At 39.8% G+C, this 21,242-nt stretch overlaps 2 protein-coding genes across 7 annotated transcripts in view; one reads left to right on the forward strand and one right to left on the reverse strand.

The window, feature by feature from the left end:
* Nucleotides 1-155: 155 nt before the first annotated feature.
* Nucleotides 156-14,953, reverse strand: LOC109479173 (reticulon-1-A-like). 6 transcript variants are annotated; one of them, XM_019781064.1, is made up of 10 exons: nt 14,853-14,953; nt 14,228-14,516; nt 13,679-13,717; nt 5,936-5,986; nt 3,704-3,911; nt 2,417-2,555; nt 1,790-1,859; nt 1,462-1,508; nt 1,262-1,320; nt 156-1,087 (listed from the first exon to the last, which is right to left on the reverse strand). In XM_019781064.1, the coding sequence occupies exons 2-10, from the start codon at nt 14,322-14,324 to the stop codon at nt 1,045-1,047; spliced, it is 753 nt and encodes a 250-aa protein (XP_019636623.1). In that variant the 5' UTR covers nt 14,325-14,516; nt 14,853-14,953; the 3' UTR covers nt 156-1,044. The 6 variants fall into 6 exon arrangements, with proteins under 6 accessions (XP_019636623.1, XP_019636624.1, XP_019636619.1 ...); XM_019781065.1 differs by lacking the exon at nt 5,936-5,986 and having other exon boundaries at nt 159-1,087; XM_019781060.1 differs by lacking the exon at nt 14,853-14,953 and having other exon boundaries at nt 160-1,087; nt 14,228-14,758.
* Nucleotides 14,954-15,059: 106 nt separating this feature from the next.
* Nucleotides 15,060-21,242, forward strand: part of LOC109479157 (serine palmitoyltransferase 2-like) — an 8,819-nt gene continuing 2,636 nt past the window's right edge. Inside the window, exons 1-9 of the mRNA XM_019781042.1 lie at nt 15,060-15,256; nt 16,269-16,433; nt 16,648-16,802; nt 17,218-17,363; nt 17,603-17,730; nt 17,904-17,997; nt 18,273-18,598; nt 18,738-18,864; nt 19,394-19,529. Of these exons, the coding sequence (XP_019636601.1) occupies nt 15,134-15,256; nt 16,269-16,433; nt 16,648-16,802; nt 17,218-17,363; nt 17,603-17,730; nt 17,904-17,997; nt 18,273-18,598; nt 18,738-18,864; nt 19,394-19,529 (1,400 nt within the window). The 5' untranslated portion in view covers nt 15,060-15,133. The remainder of the gene's footprint in view (nt 15,257-16,268; nt 16,434-16,647; nt 16,803-17,217; nt 17,364-17,602; nt 17,731-17,903; nt 17,998-18,272; nt 18,599-18,737; nt 18,865-19,393; nt 19,530-21,242) is intronic.

Raw genomic sequence — 21,242 nt, forward strand, 5'->3', positions numbered from 1 at the left:
CATGTATGTCCACAAGTTCTGTGCAAAAATAATATTGTTCTTATTATTGTGGTGCCTTGTTCTTTCGAATCTAGATGACTATTTTTAAACTGGACTCAGAAGGAAATAAAATACTGGTATCATAAAATCAGTCATAGGTAATTTCACACAAGGCATTGGTGGGTATCAACCATTGGTTTACTTATCAATTGATACATCTACATCAAGATTGACCAGATTCCAACATCTTAATAATAAAACAAAAGAGCGAGACTGCAGACAACAGGGAAGGTGTCCTTGACAACATCTCCATGACAATGACTGATAGGAAGATCAGATTACATCATCACACTACATCAGACAAACGTACTTGTATATCATACACAAGATTCAATATCTCAGTCAAGGGAAGCATGTACATAAATGTACATCCAATTACATACGTATATAGTTTGTGCTACTGGACTATAGCTAACATCTAATTACTTGTGCTCAACAATCCTCCAACTGCAAATCGCAATACAAACAGTAAGAAACAGTGCTAGCTTATCTTGCTTTTTAAGTCGCATAGTTTGTTTGGGCTCATTGACTTGTTTCATCTTAATCACCGCTGAAAACTTTAAGCTTGAGTACACTTGACACTACATCGATTGACCAGTGCTTCACTGTCTGACAAGTCATGCAAAAACTGATGAAGCACTTCCAGTCCTCCACGTTTACCCCATTAAGCACCTCAACCACAGTACGCACTCAGCAGAGAGAGTTAACTATAATTAATTACACAAGCTGCCTCCATCAGGAATCTGACAGCACTGTCATTTATCAAAGTAAGAAATCTCACCAGTGAATCACACTGAAGTTGCACTATTAGACCCTAGAAGACAATTCTTCACAAAAGGCATACTCTCAAAGGTGGTACATTGATTACTATTATCATTGTTATCGATCAGGCTGTACTTATACAAGCTCTTGATGTTACTCTAACAATAGAATGATAACTGCTGGCAGCTCGAGGCTCCTTTCTTCTTCCTTCGTCTCCGTGGCATTGCCTCCTTTTGTTGCATCTTACTCTTCCTTCTTCTTCAACAGGGGCACTTTATCCTTAACCCTGGGGCAAGAGACATCCCATGGCATTTTAGATACTTCACTCTAAGAAAAATCATGCACTAGAACCCAGTAGAAGTCATATCAGTAAGTTCAATAATTGTAACCACATGTGACACGCTTTGCTTCAAAATGACATCATTAACATGGGGTGTTTAAGAAGGGAGATTTCACATACTTGCTGACGACTCCATCGATCTGCTCCTTGGCCATACCTACGTACTGGTCAATCTGTGGCTGTGGGAGGCGAAGTTCAATAAATATGTTAGTAAAGATAAAATCACACCAAAGAATGCATATTGGAGTTGTCTGAGTCAAAAAGTGGTTTGAGCTGTTTGAAGTTTGACATGATGAAGTAGAAAACCTTGATGTGCTCACCTGGTACAGTTCATAAACCTTGGGGAGGGTGAATGCACCGACCAGAGCTGTGGAGACAGAATGCATAACTTTCAACAAAATACATGCAAAACACTGATTCACTAAATAACTCACAATACTATTTATATACCAGAAAAGGACATTGAATATACATGTTTGACTTTCAAGGTTTTTGATTGGTCAAAACAAAAACTAGCACTAATTTGCGTTAATACTGCAGGCCCTTTTGCCTCCCATCATTTGGTGATAACCAGCAGTATACTCCTTGTCTCTATTGCATACCATCATCATCTCTAGTGAATATAATACATGTAACATAAACACTTACCCAGAATCATGAGAGTCATTCCATTGAACCAGGCACCGACATAGGTCAGCAGCCACATCAACACCGCAAACTGGGAACAAGAATCATCCATCAGAACCAAGTCATAGCTGTAGGATTTACTAATATCTCATAACTGGTCTTACTAGCCTCTCTGAAGAACATCCTGACTCAGTGTAACTTAAGGGGGGAGCATTATTCATTTTATGGTAGCAGGGAGTAATATATGATCTCATAAAATTAAATTAGTGAACCATGTCATGGAAAATTTGGGCCCCACAGATATTAGTTTCAATCATGATAATACAGCCAGAGGCACATTAGTCAAGAATGACCATGTTCTCTGCCTGCTGCTCTCTCATCTTATAGTCATCAGGGTCACAGAACTGACCTTTTCTTCTCTACATAATACCCAGATGTGGTCCCAGCTCTCCCATAAAACCACTCACACAGGGCATGCATACATAAATCTACTGCCTTGGTGTGATAAATCAATGTGCTCATAGGCACGAGAAGGTGAGGGCTAAAAAAAGCAGGCTGTGGCCGACAGCCTAAGTATGATGTTTATTTTCATTTGCTTGACTAAATGAATCTGTCCGCTCTAGGTTCAAAGCACCCAGTGTACCATACCTTGACGGAATCCACGAGGTCCTCCACGAGGATGAGCCGGCGAACGTCATTGGTGATGCAGTTGACACGGCTCAAGACTTTGTCCGAGTACTTGTTCAGGGTGTCGGTGGAGATGTTAATGTCCTGGTCCAGCCACTCCCTGTTGTCATAACAACACACAAGCCTTAAAGCAAGCCCTTTTATATTGTCCAGTCTAAAACACCACATTATGTATCATTTTGACATGTTGATACAATAGAGGCCTGCAGTCTGACCTGTAGGTTATTGACCTTGACCACAATATAGTGACAGCCATTTCAACACTATCTGTGGACCTGACTACCAGTAGTTGGAACAGTTTTCAGTACCTTATAAAATTTCTGTTGGAATTCGGGTGCCTGCAGACAGGTACGTTTGTGTTACCTGATACACCACAAGGGCTTGTATGTGGTAGAGAATATGCTAAATATGCCTGGCTTGCCTCTTATGTAATTTACCATCATAACCATACTCTAATAGACAACTTCTTCCATATGAGACACATCAAAGCATAATGGACTCTCTAATGACAAGAAACAATTGCATCATTGTTTTAGCTGTATACTGATTTGTTAGAACGGAATAAAACTTCCATCCATAACTACACCACTGGAGCTGACTGACATCTCATCCTGTTTCATGTGGGTCCTACATTTACAAGCAGCTGCTGGGTGCCATTTGGATCAAGGTCATCCTGTGCCCCATGGAACTATGTCAAGTTTCTCATTACCAGACCAGACCCCGTGACACAGTGATACTGCTGCTATATATGGGAGGAGGACAAAAATATCCCACATCAGGGTGCACCCAGACATGGTCATTACCCGACACCCAGGCATGGGCCCTGCAAATTAACTGTACATCCATACTGATAAGCCATGGTACCACAGGGCTATAGGACTCACAAGATAGACTAATCTCAGCTATCAATCAAAAACAGTAGACTTAATGAGCAGTTGAGCAGGTTAAGTTTTTGTTTTGCATATCAATTGGAGGTGGGCAGGGCTATACAATCACCTATTTAGTTAAATTAACATATTCATTCAAAGTTTTCAGCCAGCACTCTATCAAAATGTGACTTGTCAGATGTTTTTTGTTGAAAATTTGTGACCTACATTATTCTAATTTAAAAGTTGCTTTTCTTCAGTCATGAGAAGAAATGTAACTGTTTAGAAATTAATCTTGGCAAATCATTACTTCAAATACACAGACTATTTTCATACCTCTTCACAGTTTTGTCTCACACCCATTTACTTGCCATGTACTTACTTGAAGGGGTGTCCATCATTGCTCTTCTGCACAGCATTGAGCACATTCTTGTAGACGCGGAAGCTAATTGTTACAGTCAGCAAAGCAAGGATGAGGTAAGCGACAACAGACAGCACGCTGTAGAAGGTGAGGGACAGCAACAACACCAGCAGGCCTCCGAACACCCCTCCAGTCACCTTGGGGTCCTTCCAGTACACCAGGTCCAATACTGCAAGTTGGACAGAACACAGTCATTAGTATAAAGATTTATATCTTCTGTTGTATTTATCACTGTAACATCAAAACCAACAGTATTTCCTCCATGATACATTTTTAAAGTAGTAATACAACAAGAGCAAAATGCAGTTTTACAGATCTCTCCATGAAAAGGACATTACAAGGTCCTGTCTTGTACAGACTCCCCTTGACATGACCCAATGCAGCTCCAAACCAGTTCTCACCAGGCGTCCAGAAACACAAGGCACATGCTGCAAATAGACACCCAACATGCCAGTGGTTTTCAGCAGTGGTTGGACATGAACATTTAGAAAATAGTTTGAACAACTTTGTTATTTCACTGTGAAAAAGACATATTTGAATCAAATGACATGATATTGGGCAATCAATAATGTAGAACCTTAATTGCTTACAGCAAATGCATTCATTTTGTATTTTCTATCACATACACTCATGACCCATTCGGAGGTGTATATGTCATGAGGCCTGACCTGTACCCAGAACAATGGCACAAACCACAAGTTTGAAATGAATCAAGCAAACAAGGTGGCTTATGCAGCACTTATAGGAACCAAACAGGCCTGATGACAAGAAAAAACACTGTGGAAAAGGAGATCATTGATGTTATATCCATAATGCCAAAATTGCTTAACTACTTTGACCAGGACCAAGCCAATGTTTGAATCCAAATACTGGTCATTTGGGAATACCGTTATTGCAAAATGGTCATCAGCAGAATACAGTGCTGTACTGAGGTAACGACATCATTAAGCCATATCGCCTCATCTCTTGGTAATTACACCCAGGTGAAGACAAACTGAAGTTGGGTTGTTACGGAGAGTGCTTGAAGCAGGCACACCTGCAACAGTGGCATGTTGTCTGAAAGCTTCAAGAGGCCTGTCTGCTTTTATTCGTCTCCAACTAATGATAGACTTAACAGTGACTGCCTCGGGCAGAAGCAAACAGCATCACACTTTGTACCTTGTACAATTGTCGTGCAATTAAGTTTAACAGACAGTTATCTGTAAAGTCATCCTTACTGACTGCCCATCTGCTTCCATTGGTGAACCATGGGTGACCATCTGTGCTAAATAGTGTTGGAAGAGAAATTCATGTTCCCATGCATGTTTCACTGCTACCAGGGTTTGACAAAACACGGCTTACTACGGCAATCTAATAATGTTCTGTCCTGAACATATAGTATGTGCTGCAAAATGAACCTTTACTTAACTGCCCACCATAATCTGTATCAAGTCAGAGATAAATTTCCATACAGATTTTTCACTGTTGGGAGCATCTGAATTTGACAGGCCCATATTGAACCAGGAGGCAGTTTTCTTAAAAATGTCAATAGTATGAAATATCATTGTAGAGCCTCTGCAAACATACATGGTATAGTGGCTGAAAAAAACTTATTTCAATAATCCTGCCACAGGGAAGGCAATAATTGCTCTGTCAGACTGGCCTAATTTGATGTATTGGCTCTAACTTTAGTCTTCAGATCTGATTAGAAGGAAGATAGGTTATCAGTTCTTGCAGTATGTGCATAATTTCACAGTAATTATTGCACTGGTACCTTGACAACTGGGCTATGTACTTACTTGCCATAAAGACTATTGGACACAACAGCATACTGGTGTAGACAGTATATACTATATATCTTAATGTACAACAGTAATGATTTACACCATTGATATTACACAGACTTAAGATGTTCAATCTGTTTTACCTGTAACCTTTTACTGACCCACGTTGAGTTAGCTTGGATTCTTTAGATCAGAAGACTGAAGCCATACCTGGTAAATCTGAAAGGTCTCTACGAGGGATAGTAATTTAGGGGAGCGATACTGCCATAAAAAATAAATGACCTACAGATGCTGAGCAGAAGGCACACAAATAAATATTATGTGATAAGCAGCAAAGTGGGCAACGAAGGGATCACAGACTGCTACAGTAACTGTAAGCAACAGCACAGCAAGTGCTGCCCAAAAATCCATTTGCATGAAAACAGCCTACCTCTGGCTGCCGTTGTAGCACCCTTAGCATCTCCGCTAGGTTCAGCGTCGGCTATGGCGATAAACAAAGACACAGTTGGTCAATCCTGATAAGGCATACATAGCAAGCGGGTCTGTGGAGCTCCGCGCATATGGACCAGTCTGATTGTAGATGGCTGTTGCCACAGTGCAGGAAGCATCCTGGCAATGTGGCAGAGATCTTAAACAACAGGCCCAATATCACTTTCATGATAAAATCTTCAACGAAATTAGTTACTAGCTTGCTGACATCATCAATCAAGAACATATGAATAAATCAATCATATATTAAAAAATTCAATAATTAAAAAAGTTTAACCAACTTTATGATAAGCTACATGGCAAACAAAAACACAGGGTTAAAAGGAGTTACAATCAAATGTCACATGGGGTTAGAGATACACTGCAAATTAGGGATACCAAGGAATACCACACAAAATGACATGTACAAAAACAAGGCACAACCACACAAAAGAAAGTGATAATGTTGACAGATTGTAGCTTAGAAAACCAAGTTTAAATCAAAAGTGTACAATTCCTGGGACGATATGAACTAAGCATGCTGCAGTATCATACATAATGTCAACCATAATAGGCAGAGTGAGATTTTATCAGTCACGTGCTTGACAAGCCTCATCCTTCCATGCAACCATGACACAGCAGAATATCACATGTTCAACATGTAAGAGATGATTGCATTCCACTTAAGAATTTAACACAGTATCATATTCATATCCACCGTTCATGTATTAAAAATGACATTCCAAGTTCCAACTCATTTCTGTGCAGCCTTAATCCTTCTCCAATTAGGATTTATTGTACAGCCATATTTTAACTAGCACTACTTAAAATTCTGTCCTGCAAACATGCTCCGAGTATAAGATCAGCATGGCAGGCAACATTGAACCTAAATTATCATTTCATATATACATATGTGCAGTTGATGATGATAGCAGCATAACAGATACTGGTGTTATTCTGTTTTGTGAATGTAATAAACCAAATGTAATAAACCGGACACTCTCAACACTAGACTGCAGCAACGTCCCCACACAATGCAGCGACGGCTATAAAAACCCTGCTACAGTTAATGTGTGCCTCCATGCCAAACCTGTGAGCATCCCTGGAACTACAGACAGTAGGAAGCATGTTCGCAAATAACTGTAATTTGGCTGGCTGATTGGCCATTCTATCAGCCTGGGGGCTATTGAAAGATGACAGTTTCTCCTCTGATATAATATACAGGCAACCTAGGGGGAATGGAATATTACCTATTTAGTGTTCTGCGCATTGGGGCCCAGTAAGGGTTGGGGATTTTACCTGAATAATACAATCAAATACGCTGTACATCTCAGGCAGTTCCATACCTGTAAATTTGATACAATTATTGCTTGTAATAGTATCATTTCATACATTCTGCATTTCAATTTGGACCTGCTTTTATTGCAAATATGGAAATGCAAAGAAATAACTTATCACCATGACCTAACCATTAAATATGCAAAATGGCTCATAAAAAATTAATTGCCGCCCATATACTGTTCTACTAATTGCACAGGGTCAGATGATATCAAGTACTGACATGAACCAGGGACAATGGCTTAGCAATACATGAAGTAGTTTGTCTTCAATGATAAACTGCTTACTGCAAGTCAGCTCCTTGCTACATGTTATCAGCTTACTCTTGTCTGAATCCCCAGACATATTGATAAATCTATTCCTGTCTAAACTAAAATTACTGGTTCAGTGTACAATATCCTAGTCTTACTGTATTGCCATTATGTTGTCCAAAATACAGAATGCTCTATATTATCGTCCTAGTTATGATCTCATATTCACTAATTTTTTTAAGATTCTGTACAAACAGCATTTTTGTCATTTTACTAAAATAATGTATGCTATTATTTGAGTCTCCAATTTAAAATAATATGACAAACACACGAAATGGGTTGGATACATGCTGCTTTTGTCAATGGACAGCTTGATGGGGTACTCATATACAGCTAACAGTTACTCCCATGGGGCTTAGGTAGCATTAGTATTACATGACATTTCCACATGAATGCTGGCTGTTCCCAGAATAGACTTCATCCATCCATGCCGGCAATACATGTAGGTCCATGCACTAGCTGCTTTCAATGGGACTGGCCAGATAATGCAGTCAGGCACTCATGCAAATATCAGGTACATACATGTATTTTAAACACCCATGATGTATTATATCTATACTTCAGAAAGGCAAGGTACATGTGGTGATATAACAACATGAATACAATATATGACAAAGGTTTAAGTATAAGAAGGGTTGAGGCAATTTTCTTGCTGGAATAAACCCTTACTCAAGTTACTGTTTAGGTAACGTAGTGAAGTGAATTATCATTTGGTAATTGAAGCTTTAGGTCCATACATTGATATATATTGCAATATGATCATGGTTCAGTCCTTGAAATGGAGAAATTGGTAATACATGTGTCTATCTGACAGATGGCCAAGAGTTGCCCCAGAAAATCTTAGTACTGAAAACATACCTACCGTATATCCAAGCATGCAAAATACTGTCATGGGTCAAGCAACTACCAGGTACACTAGTTTAGATAAGCATTTGACTTGAAGTAGCCTCCAGCATGGCTTACAGGAATTTGCCCCACCCTTCACAAAGACACGCTGCTTCTGAGCATGGTGTTCACTTTGCTTGTTCCTGCCTTGTCTATTTTCTTACTGATTATTCCAGTACATACACACCAGCAGAACATAACCACTAACATATTTTCATCAACCAAAGACTATAGTTTACATCAAATCTACACATTTAACTTCAGTTTCCAGTACAAACCTGTGCTCCCTGTAGCCGCCATTTGGCCCCGGTAAATCCTGACAGCTGTTCAGTCTTTTCATGCCCAAAACTGACCGAGTTTACCACTGCAAAAATAGTACAGCCTTAGCAGCCTATGGGTCCATTGCCCCCCTCCCATATTTCCATCTCAAGAATGTACCATGTGCACCATGTCCTTCATGTTACAATACAATTCAAATGCTTTAGTTTTCTAATTTTTCATGGGGTTATTTCCCTTAATAAAAAACATGGCCAGTCATTAAGAATCAACATTGTATGAAACAGAATATTTGAAATCATTTTAAATTAAACACTGACACTAATGACACAGATAAGACCTCATTTGTGAAATATCTGATATCATTTGAAGTATTTGTTCTTTTATCTTTTCCTGTAATTCCTCCAGTTCTAACAGTCAAATATGATAATTTCACATCAATTTAAGTCTATGAAGACATCCACATATATGTATATAGTTAGATGAATCACTCTTCCAAGTTTTGATTTAATAATTCACCATTCCTTGACAGATGGAAAACCTCACACTACCCAATAAGATATCATTATAATTAACTGAAACCTCACCATGCGGATGGCCTATAAAAAAAATACGAAACAGAAAATCACAATCCTGAATGCTAATAAGACTACTGACAAAACTGTTCTTCAGCTGCAATAAACGTATTAATTGTGCAGCACATAATTATGAACCTTCGGTTAAGTACTTACTCAATTTTAGATGATGAATGACTGTCACATTGCCAATTAAAGCTGGCAGATCTGCCAAATTGTCATTATGGAAAGCTTGAGGATGGGCGAAGGAGGGCAATTAAAAAAACAAGGTGGCTTAGTAGACAGGAAGTTTGCGCAGTGAGCTATATTTTTTTTCAATGCCAAGTGCTACACCTTGGAACTGACATTATATTCCAAAATGCTGATAACATCATAGATATTTGAATAAATTTACGATTATCTAATAACATGATTTAATAATGCCATGTTAAGCACAGTACAGGTAGATGTAACATTTGTTTCAATCTGTGCAGAAATGATTAGGAAGCTTGAAACATGGCATTACATAGAAAATCTCAGTTATTATACTTTTTCAGCCATCCAGGAAAAAAAATATTGTATATGGCATTATGTTACTTAATCATGGGAATCCTGTTAGGCTCCAGTAATAATGATTCCATCAGTACTACAGCAGGGAACACTGCTCCTGTACACTCCCTTCTAACATTTGTCACTGTCAAGTCAGTGCAGTCACGCGCCTGCAGTCATGTGACACCAGGAGCTGCACGTACAACATAGCACACCTAATGGCTATGAGAAAAACATGATCATTTTACCCTAGAATATAGCATTAATTACAGCCAACAGAAGTTTAAGCTGATGTATAAGATACAAGTCTGCAAATATCATATTGAGTTAATAACAATATCATTTTTTGTTGGAGGGAATGTTTCATGAAATATCAGATTTGAGCCTCAGTCACAGTATATGTTTTATCTGTTATTTATTTGTTTGTGTGTAAGGAGACTATGCAGAACAGAAGACTGATCCTGGGGCTGAATATTAAAAAAAATGCAGTATAAGTCACTATGGAAGTGTTTTTTCTATGCTACAATAGAATTCCATCTTGAATTTTACATGTTGCCTGAGGTGGGCTAGCAATGTTTATAACATCTCCTAAGGGGACAAAATGGCTGGCTCAATCTGCTCTCGTCAGTCAGGTACATACTACATGCCATCCTCATGCCCACTAAATTAGCTTGTAACATGCAAGTTCAGACATCACATACCTTTGACAATATCATGTATATGATATGACTAATTTTCAAGAAAAGGCACCCAAAGAATGCAGCTGAGTTTGTCTGTATACGTTGATATGGAATGTTATCCCATCCATTGCCACACCCTTCCATTATCTTCTTGTGGTACAGGCTTAGCTGTCCATTTTCTGGCACATGTCCTATTTCATTCTATATTCCTAATATTCTTAAATCTATGTCTCTATGCCTTATCAACTGTGAAAACCATGTCACTTCAATTTTTTTCAAGTTATATGAATAATCTGTACCAGAAGGAATAGCTTCATCACTCTGAATGTACCAAATATCCATTAATGGCCTGGGGACACACCACCACCAAAGCACAAGGACACCTAGCAGCAAGGTTCATGCCCTGATACAATCTGAACCCAAGAGACAGCATTTCTGCTGTTTCGGCTTTCCACTGTTCACCCCTCAGTATTCAATATGATTTTGTACTAATTAGTAGGCAATGTAAACTGTATGCTAGACATTCAAATTACCCATTCTCTTCTTATTTGAAATGCTTGGGGTTTTGGGGCATCAATTGTAGGAAGAACTGGGAAGCCCACCCCTATCACTATAGACAAACCCTTCCATGCTGTAACATGATTTGCCAGTTTACATACAAACCATGGACACAAAACATAAAATACTCAAGGATGGAGGATCTGATTTGTTTTTTCAGTACTACTGCAAGCTCTTAGCAGCAGTTTGCCACTGTGGCAATGGCTAAAAAGCATACTACATGGCAGCAGTGTTGCCTGAGAGGAAAAACAACTCATTTAAAATTCTACTCACATTGCCATGAAATCTCTTGTGGGGTGCCTAATACTAATACATTTTCATAGCACAAATACTAGTAATTAGGAGGTCTTCTGAGTAAAACTACATATATTGACTCATTAACTGTATCTCTGCATAGATATGGACACATTTTATAAAAGACACCTGGGGCAAGGTATAACAACAATGGACAGGAAAGGAGTTAAGGACAAGGCTATGTTGAAGAACAAATGAACATCATTAATTTGATATTTTTTGCCATTACCTAATTCTGACATACATTTGGTAGTTTTACATGTGTTAATTTAACATATTTGTGTGGAATAGCTAGTAGTAACTGCTTTTTCCCAGATTTGTGTGGAATAGCTAGTAGTAACTGCTTTTCTCCCCTGATTTGTGCGTAATACTAATAGCTAGTATTGACTGATTTTCTCCAGACATAACAGGACAGCGTAACTAAGCTGAGGAGACCAGTATACTAACCTATCTCCAAATCTTGTGAAATATAGGTCAACCATAGAATGTCTTGTGTGAAAACCAAGCCATGGGTCAATGTGACAAAAAAATAGGTCTACGGTATTTCAAAGTTTCAAACTGAAGAGTAGGCGATTTTTAAATTCACTGTACAAATAATAAATACATGATCATATAAATATTCCGTTCGGATGACAGCTTTTCTTCAATCACTTATAAAAAAAAAAGTTATTCATAAAGGAGATGTGATGTACATCCATAGTGAAAGACAGATGAGTTGACATATGATATGTCGCAAGGCCACTTGCATAAACTTATCATTCTGGTGAATTTGCCTTGGCGTTGATACAAGTCTATTTTCAGCTGGCTGCATGTGGGTCACTTATGCGGGAGACAAGATCTGAAGGATGGTACAGAAGTTACAGAACACTAATCACAACATTAATTTCCTAAGGATGGAAACTGAACAAGTATGAAAACAATATTTCCATACTAGCTAACACCCGTCACAATTCATCATATTTCTTGTGTGGACTTGACAGCAGGGACAGCTGGCCACTGGGAACTTGAAATGATTGAGATATTTTTTCAGCTGAAAACAGTCAGTACTGAGTAATTAATGCAGCAAACACATCCAGATTAGACCTAATTGGTGCATGACACAATAGGCTTAACCCTCTACTGGAATCCTGCCAACTGGTTGGTTGGAGGTCATATGACTATGACTCACACAGAAACCTATCCCTCTTCCAAACACCTGAGACTTTGTTTACTGACCTCCATTAGTGTAATGACGCAACACCAACTGCTCCTTTCCTACGGCCTACTTACAAAGTTATATGAAGAGCAAAACAATAAGATGTAGTGTTCAGAGTTGATCTCTGTTTGGTCTAAGAATGTTGTCTCCTGGTCTGACCTATTTACACCAGACTGGAAAATCTTCAAACAGGTCAATAACCCCTGATCAGTCGTCTCACCTGTAGGCTCAGACACTTGGACACACAAACCTGTGTCAAAAGGCAAGCAAAATGGACTACGACATGGGAATGGAGTTCAATGGACAACTTAGAACAGGGATCTCCCATGACTATATTGTAAAGTCTTAAATCTACATAGCAAAGAAATCTGTTCATCTCACAACCTATGTGTTTCTTTGTAAAATTTGCTGACTTCCTAGATAGATCAAAACAACCTTAAAAAACTGCTACCAAAAACCATCTGTCAAAATCCAACCAGTCAAGCTGTACTGAATTTGTACAAAACAAATTTACCACAGCACAGACAGCTGCATCTTTCCAGAAAATTCTACTCCAAAATTGTTCATGTCCAGTGAAATGTGACAATCTTGTTCATGTCCAGTGAAATGTGACAATCATGCACAAACTTTTTAATCACTGTCCCACATTGTATCGAACCTTGCACCATAGCTAGCCACACCCAGGCATGGCCCAGACAGTCTAATGATGCATCATCCCATGGACAAAACCCAAGTCACTGTCAGGCACAACTTAGATATTGTGGGAATCTGGAAAAACAGGTCTGAGGTGCAACAGAATAGTAATATTACCGGTGATTTTGATGTCAGAAAGGGTGCTACATGTTACAACATGAGCAGGTTGTAGTGCTGGTTGAGGTAGTGCCTTGTGTTACCTGGCTGAACATGAGAACACACACAGGTACAGGGTGAACACACAAGCACTGTGCATTAGTTTGTGCTGCAAGTGATCACACTTCTGAGCCTGCACTTCATGAAGATGGCACACAATGTTGCGACAAATATTAAAATATCATCTTAAAATATTAATCATTAATCAGCTGTTACCTCTGGGATCGATGTTCTGGGACTCAAGCCATTTTGAGCCTGAAAAGGAAGTAAGAGATATCTTTCAGCCAGCAGCTCTACTGCACCATCAGCACATTAGTAGGTTGAGCAGCACATTAGAACAGAGTTAGTATTACAATCACGTTCTAGCTGGCCATTTCCTGCCTTTAGTTGCTCTGCAGAGCAGCTGTCTGCAGACATTTCATTGATTTGCATGCATTCTAATGCCAGATGCTTCGCAGCAAAGAGAGGTTATTAGAGCAAAACACATTAAGCAACATCTAAATCGTTTCATTCACCAAGTTTTGAAACAGTGTTGGTGTATTTGGTCTCTAAAAATTATCGTGTTGGCTTTCATATATGGGACATACATCATGAGCTAAATCCATTGTAGGACTTTGAACCCGCATGTTCGGTGTATTTTTGGGGGCTAGGGATCTGTAGAACTTTACCAAAAATAAGGGTGTTGGCGTGTTTTTGACTTAGCGTATCTACAGAGAAGTCTAGTAGTTAGTGGTGAGAGCCACAAAGTGTGCTCGGAGTTCACACCTGCCGCTGGTGCTGGTTCCGGCACGGGCTCGAGCTCCTCCTTGATGGCGGGCTCGGCGGCAGACGAGTCGGGCACCGCGGATATGGGTTCGGCCATCTTCGGCGGCGGTTCAAACCCGAAGTCAAGTAGGTTGTCTACGACGGGGGCTGCCTGTGCCTCCGAAGATTCCGGGTTGTCGGACCCCAAGTACAGATCTTCCTCGGCCTCGTCTCTGCCGCTCGAGCTCACCGGTTCACCCTCGGCCTCGTGATCGTCTGCGTGAAAGAACTGGTTCCCGGGCGCGCCGACCTGTACGAAGTCGTCAAGATTATTACCCTCAAATGGGCGTGTCTGCTCCTCGAATGCACTGAAATCCTGGTCCATGCTAAACCCAGGTTACAAGGTTACTATGCAAACAATGTTTGTCGTAAGTATGCCAGCAATTCGTCCCTAAAAATGTCCTTCTTCGCAACGTCCGTCTTCCAGCTATGGATCTATTTACACTACCAAAATGGCCGTCGGACGGAATTTTCTGACGTAATGCAAGAAACCAAATTTTTTTGTACGCATGTCCAGTAATGACGTCAGATTTGTAGATATAATACTCGGGCTGCTTTTTTCTGCGAAGACTAGCGTGAGACTCACCTCGACTCCTTCAGAACTCGCTACTTCGAGGAACAGTGCAGCTCTTCAAAAATCGTCTTACGTGCAAAACGACAATCTTGTAAGACTGGTTACGTGACCTACGACCCTCAATGGCTTTACAAAAACACAACTGCCATTGGTTGATCCGGCTTGGCGCGTAAATAAACTGACCAATCAAAAACCGTACATTATATAAAATATGTTGACCTCTAACCCTTGCACTCGATATGCATGGAGGCCTCAGAAACGGAATGAGTCACTGTACATAGTTTCACGACAAAATGGTCCTCGGAGGCGAAAACACGTTGTCAGGTTCGGCACCAACAGCTAACGGACACGTTAAAGAGTCCAATGGATTCATCCAACATTCGAACGGTCACGTCCCGCATTACAAGGATGACAAGGTGAGGTCGAACCCCTCCCAAAGGAAACGGACGGTTTTGCCCCGCCTTCAAGATGGCATTTTATATAGTTCACTGACAAGTGACCGGTCGGGCGGGGCGGTGGTTGAGTTAAAACTTTCGCATGTACTAAAACCAGACGAATTACCGTGTACAATTGTATTGTAGGGTCGAAGCCACAACGAAGCACCGATACTGATCTTGTCCTTGTTTTAAAGTGTTCCAAACTTTGGCAGTTATCTGGCCAAATGATCTTGATCTGACCCCGTTGGATGTGTTACAAAATTTGCCAACGTGGAGATCCACTTTGTTACCACTTGTAACCAAAAAGAAATTCACACCACAAGTAGATAAATTTAACAACACTTACACGACAATCACTAAGCAACAGGTTATCATGAATCTAAAAGTCACATGATCATCAACGCGTTAACATGTCTCACCTTTAGTTTTGCAAAAATATTACATTTCCAACTTTTAACTAAAACTAAGTTAGTTATCAATGTAATGACAGGTGCTTAATTTTTCCAGGACAGTATATTTCAGATTGTTCAAAATTCATAGTTTTAAAGTATCACAGACTTAGAAAGTAGCAACCTTAGACTTCACTTGTGTTGGACCGGTTGTTTCTACATGTACATGCAAGGACATACTGCCTTGTAATATAGTTCTGAAGTCTGACTCACACCTCTGTCACACTTAGTATTGTTTCTTCATTCACGGCTTTGACTTGCTCTGCTAAACTCTGGAAGAATTCAGATTTCAGCACGAGTTGTTGCCTTTTCTTATAAAGCAAAGACAAGAACCAGGTTTTCATGAAGCCCCACCAGTTTGTGAGTTTTCATAGTTATAAAGTGGGAAATGATTTTTAAAAAATCTGGAATGACCTTTGCTTTTTTGCATGTCAGGTGCTTGATTCTATTTACAGTAACAATAGAACCAAATTAGAAATGAAGAAAACTGTATGTTGACTTTTTAATTGACTTTATATATCCTACTACTTTTCCAACATAAGATCAAGAAGATGTCCCAAGAGAGTTTTGAACCAGTACCCCTGCTGGTGGCCTGCCTGACATACCTGGGTTATGGCATGCTGGTGCTGTTTGGCTACTTTAGAGATTTTCTAAGGAAGAGTGGAGTGGAAACAACACATTCAACCATAGAAAGGAAAAAGATGAAGGTAAGTTATAAAAATTGTTTGTATACTAGTTAGTAGTAGTAATTAGTATTGGGCAATGCCTTTCTCCTTTGTTACCAGAAGGGTTATACAGTACTTATACCATTTCATTCTATTTGATTTGCATACTGAGCATTGGGGTTAACATTAATTAAGACTATTCATATGTTCATGTCTTTATTTTGACTCAGGTTGTAAAATCAATGTTTTCCCCCAGGATTTTGTTCCCTTGTACCAGTCCTTTGAGAGTTTCTACACCAGGAATCTTTACACACGAATCAGGGACTGTTGGAACAGGCCAATTTGCAGTGTACCGTCTGCAGAGTTTGATGTTTCAGAGAGGGTTAGCGATGATGGCAACTGGCACCTGAGGTGATTTGTAATAAGCCATGTAGCAACTAGTTAGTGCTTTGTAGATCTATTCATTCAGATTGTCCTCTCAAATAGGGCTTGACTAGTAGATTTATGTAGGTGCATTTGAATCAGATAGCTGTTTAGGGCAGGACTGGACAGGACTCACATCACATTCTAAGACAGTTTAAAATTAAGAAATGGGATCATTGCAAGATACTGAAAGTAAAGAGGGAAGAAAGTTTGCAAATGAAGAAGTAAATCAGCCCAGAATAGTTTTGTTTGTTGATCAGAAAGTAGGAGTATGCTCCATGTATTAACTATAGGAGTACATGTACAAATGTATATATGCCAAAGTACTATGTTGTAGTGAAATCTTATCAATAAGTTGGAATACTTCAACCTGCTTACAATGTTTTAAAATCTTTTCTACCAGGCTTACAGGCAAGTCAAGACGATGTGTGAATCTGGGCTCCTACAACTACCTGGGGTTTGCAGAGAACACTGGTCCCTGTGCAGATGCTGCAGCAAAGGCCTTGCAGCAGTATGGAGCAGGAGTCTGCAGCACCAGACAGGAACTTGGTAAGACTCACAAAAGGTTTCATCTAGTGTACTGTAGTCTAACTTATAAGGTTTGCATCTTCTTTACTTGTAGATTACCTACATCATACATGTGTATAACATACTAGTAATTCATCTTGAGCCTGCATAATTACAGATGGTTTTCGTCATTGATGTAGCTTCATGTATATTTTGTACATAGTTATCTGACAAATCAACATGTACTTGTACTGACACATGACTATATTGGATAACTACAGGAAACTACAGAATCCATGAAGAACTTGAGCAGACAACAGCCAGGTTCCTTGGCGTGGAGGATGCTGTCACCTTTGGCATGGGTTTTGCCACCAACTCCATGAACATTCCAGCCCTCATGGGTGGGAAGGTAGGTTAAGGATCGAGCTCTGTTTTGAGAATTTTGCAGTAGCTGAAGTACGGCGTAGTTACTAACATAAAGTGCAGGCAGTCGTTAGGCCTCAAGCTGTTTGTACAGCTGGGTAAGTGTGATATTTTCCTCCTAGAGTTAAGTCTTGTTATTGACATGTTATATGTCTACAGGGATGCCTTATCCTGAGTGATGAGTTAAACCATGCATCTCTTGTGCTGGGGGCTAGGCTGTGTAGTACTGTCATCAAGGTCTTCAAACACAATGGTGAGTATATTGGCTCAAAGTCATGCCGGAGGTGATAATCTTAGTAGATTAGCCTGATTTGGGATATTGTTTCAAGATCGTGTTTATGTTTGAGTTTGTGATAAAGTGGTACAAATATTTGATATTATAATTTGATATTTACTTCCATGTGTTTGAGTATGTAATGATTAAGTAGAACAAGTACAAGTATTTAGCATTTACAGGTGGAAGCAGTAGTAAGGTTTTGCTAAGAAACAAAAGAGAAGTCTTTTATGCTCTACCTGTATCATCGTTAGATATTGAAGATGTGGAAAGGAAACTGAGGGAAGCGATCATAAACGGCCAGCCGCGGACACACCGTGCCTGGAGGAAGATCCTGATCATAGTGGAGGGGATCTACAGTATGGAGGGCTCCATCATCAAGCTGCCGGATCTCATCCGTCTCAAGAAGAAGTACGGGGCCTACCTGTACCTGGACGAGGCCCATAGCATCGGGGCCCTGGGGGAGACAGGCAGAGGGGTGACTGAGTACTGGGGTGTGGACCCCAGGGACGTGGACATCATGATGGGGACATTCACCAAGAGCTTTGGGGCTGCAGGAGGCTACATAGCAGGGTCAAAGGTTAGTCTTAGCTTCACAGCAGTGCATATTGTTTTTGATTCTCAACAGAAGTTATCAAATGCAATTTCATGGATTTGTATTTTTACATGATGTCTTTGTGAGCTAAAAGGATGGCATCTTTTTCTTCCTGTGTTCGCAGCGGTTGATCAACCACCTCCGAGCGTACTCTCACAGCACCACATATGCCTGCTCCATGGCAGCTCCTGTGGCACAACAGGTCATCTCTTCCATGAAGATCATTATGGGTGAGGATGGTACAAACAGAGGTAAGGTTCCCCAGTTTACTGCATTGTGTAAAGCTGACATCTACTGAGGTTCTACTGTGATAAAAACTTTACTTTGAAGGAGGACATCACCATTCATCATCATCATTCTTGGGTCCAAACAACAAATGCTTAAGTTGTCTCTACTTGTAAAGTAGTTCAGGAAGGAAGATACTGGATGGCAGAATGGCACCATAGGTACCACACCTGTACCTGAATGAAAATACTGTTAGGCTGGGAAAGGTTTTTTGTGTAACATTTAATAAATGGTACCATAGCACTTGCTAGTACCATAGTAAAAGCTTCTTCAGGATGTAACTTTTGTAGAAAAGAGACGTTCATGAACAAGATTTAGAATGCAGGTACATTTCAACATGTAAGAAGAAAATCAATTATTATGAGGACTATTCTGACCATTTTAAGGCACAAGTAGTAATTCTATGAAAAGTTGTTCTATGTTAAGATATTTGTTGATGAAACAATAGTACCTTTAACTGTATTGTGTGATTGCCTTGATCTCTCTGCTGCCCAGGTCAACTCAGGATCAAGCAGCTGGCAGCCAACTCCAAGTACTTCCGGCAGCGACTGGTGGAGATGGGGTTTATTGTGTATGGGAACGACGACTCGCCCATCGTGCCTGTTCTCCTCTACATGCCTGCAAAAATTGCGTGAGTACATGAAAAAGGAAACTTTTGGTGTCCGCTTCCACCATGTGTGTTAGTCAAAAGAAAGTACAGAAAAAAAGGTAAACAGGTGTAAAGGTCACACCAAAACTTTTCAGTGTCATGTAGATTGGCCACGTGAAGTAGAATCTCTGTTTAACATCTCTGTAAAGACTAGGTGTGACACATTCCTCCCTGGAATTCCATATCCAGGAGAACCCTTCCATTCAAACAAACCTGAGTACTTCATGTAGATTTGTGTAAATTGTATATTGGAGTAATGTATAGTCTGCTACATCTTAGTCTCACTACTATTATCATAGTGCAGAATTCATGTTTAAGGCACACTGTAAAGTGATGAAACCAGCTCCTGCTGCACCATGACGCTGGTGTGTTATATCAAGTTAGTATACAGGCTATACAGACACAGATACAAACTGCTTACTTCATGAATGTAGTCAAGTTTTGAGTCATAAAGGCAGAAGTTAGGTGGAATAATGTTTTTCCAGTGTCAGATAATTAAGATGATTTATTTAGTTACAAGGAGTTTGGCTATGGAGTGCAGGATATAGTTCATGGACAGTTCATCTTGTTTGAGGCCCATGCCCAAGAATCTCATTTCTACAGTTGATGTTTAGGCTGCACTCTCTTGGCTTTGTGTGCTAGTTTGAGACTAGATGTTGAGCCCATTATGGGATTTTGTGTGATTTTTATCTCTTGTGTTTCAACACTTGGTTTGCCTAACAGCTTGTCTCTACTGTGTCTACAGTCGGTTTGCCTAACAGCTTTATTGTGTGCTTTTGTCCGTTCCTTTTCTACCAAAGTTTAGAATGTAGTGCAGTGCTTGACTTACTACTGATTTAGATGTCATTATTTTGTTCTGTTAAGAAGAAAACTTGAATAATTCCAATAAAGCCAATGTATCAGCAGTCAACCTCGGTGATCCAGACATCAGACCAACTACTAAGTATTGGCTGACAGAATAGTGGGGTTGGTAGAAAAAGATGGTTTTAAGTATGCATTACAGCATCCATAGGTACAACAGAAGCTACTGTTCTTGAATATCTTGAGTATCAAAATGCAATGTGTTCAATCAATCATGTAAATATGCTGTGAAAAGTTTGAGCACTTTCACACAAGATTGGCCATAGTGCCATGTTTGTCCCAAAGTTTTCCCAAAAAAGGTTATATTCATGAAAAATTCTTGAGAGATGTGATTATGATAGGGCTGTTTGATGTTATTTCCTGGGTAGGACTGTGGCTAAACCTGTGGTCCTATTGTTGAGTGTTGAACAGAGAGTCCACATCATGTGACCTAACGCAATGTTTGCACCCATGTTGGTGAGAGTGGGAGTTCAAACATGACAAGATTGGCTGTGGTCGTACTAACTGGCTGTACCTGTAACCTGCTTTGCTGTCCAAACCTTTGGTGTCTTGCTTGGCAAAGACTGCTGTCCCTTGACCTTTTACCCTGTTATTTGCTACAGCTTTATGCATGGTCAAGCTTTTATTATGCTGACACACATGCTGAATGCATTTGTAATATTTCTGCTGTCTGATATATATGAATGTCAATTGTGTAGATCTGTCACAGTTCTTGAGCTTCAATAGCCTTTTATCTGAAATAAAAGGTTACTACTCAATGCTACATGTAAGCCTTTAGCATGTTCTGCCTATGGGTGAAAACTGTAAAGTTGCATTTGGTTACATGGGTGGTTA

Source organism: Branchiostoma belcheri, unplaced genomic scaffold (assembly GCF_001625305.1).
Source record: "Branchiostoma belcheri isolate BF01 breed outbred unplaced genomic scaffold, Haploidv18h27 scaffold47, whole genome shotgun sequence".
Classification (NCBI taxonomy): Eukaryota; Metazoa; Chordata; class Leptocardii; order Amphioxiformes; family Branchiostomatidae; genus Branchiostoma; species Branchiostoma belcheri.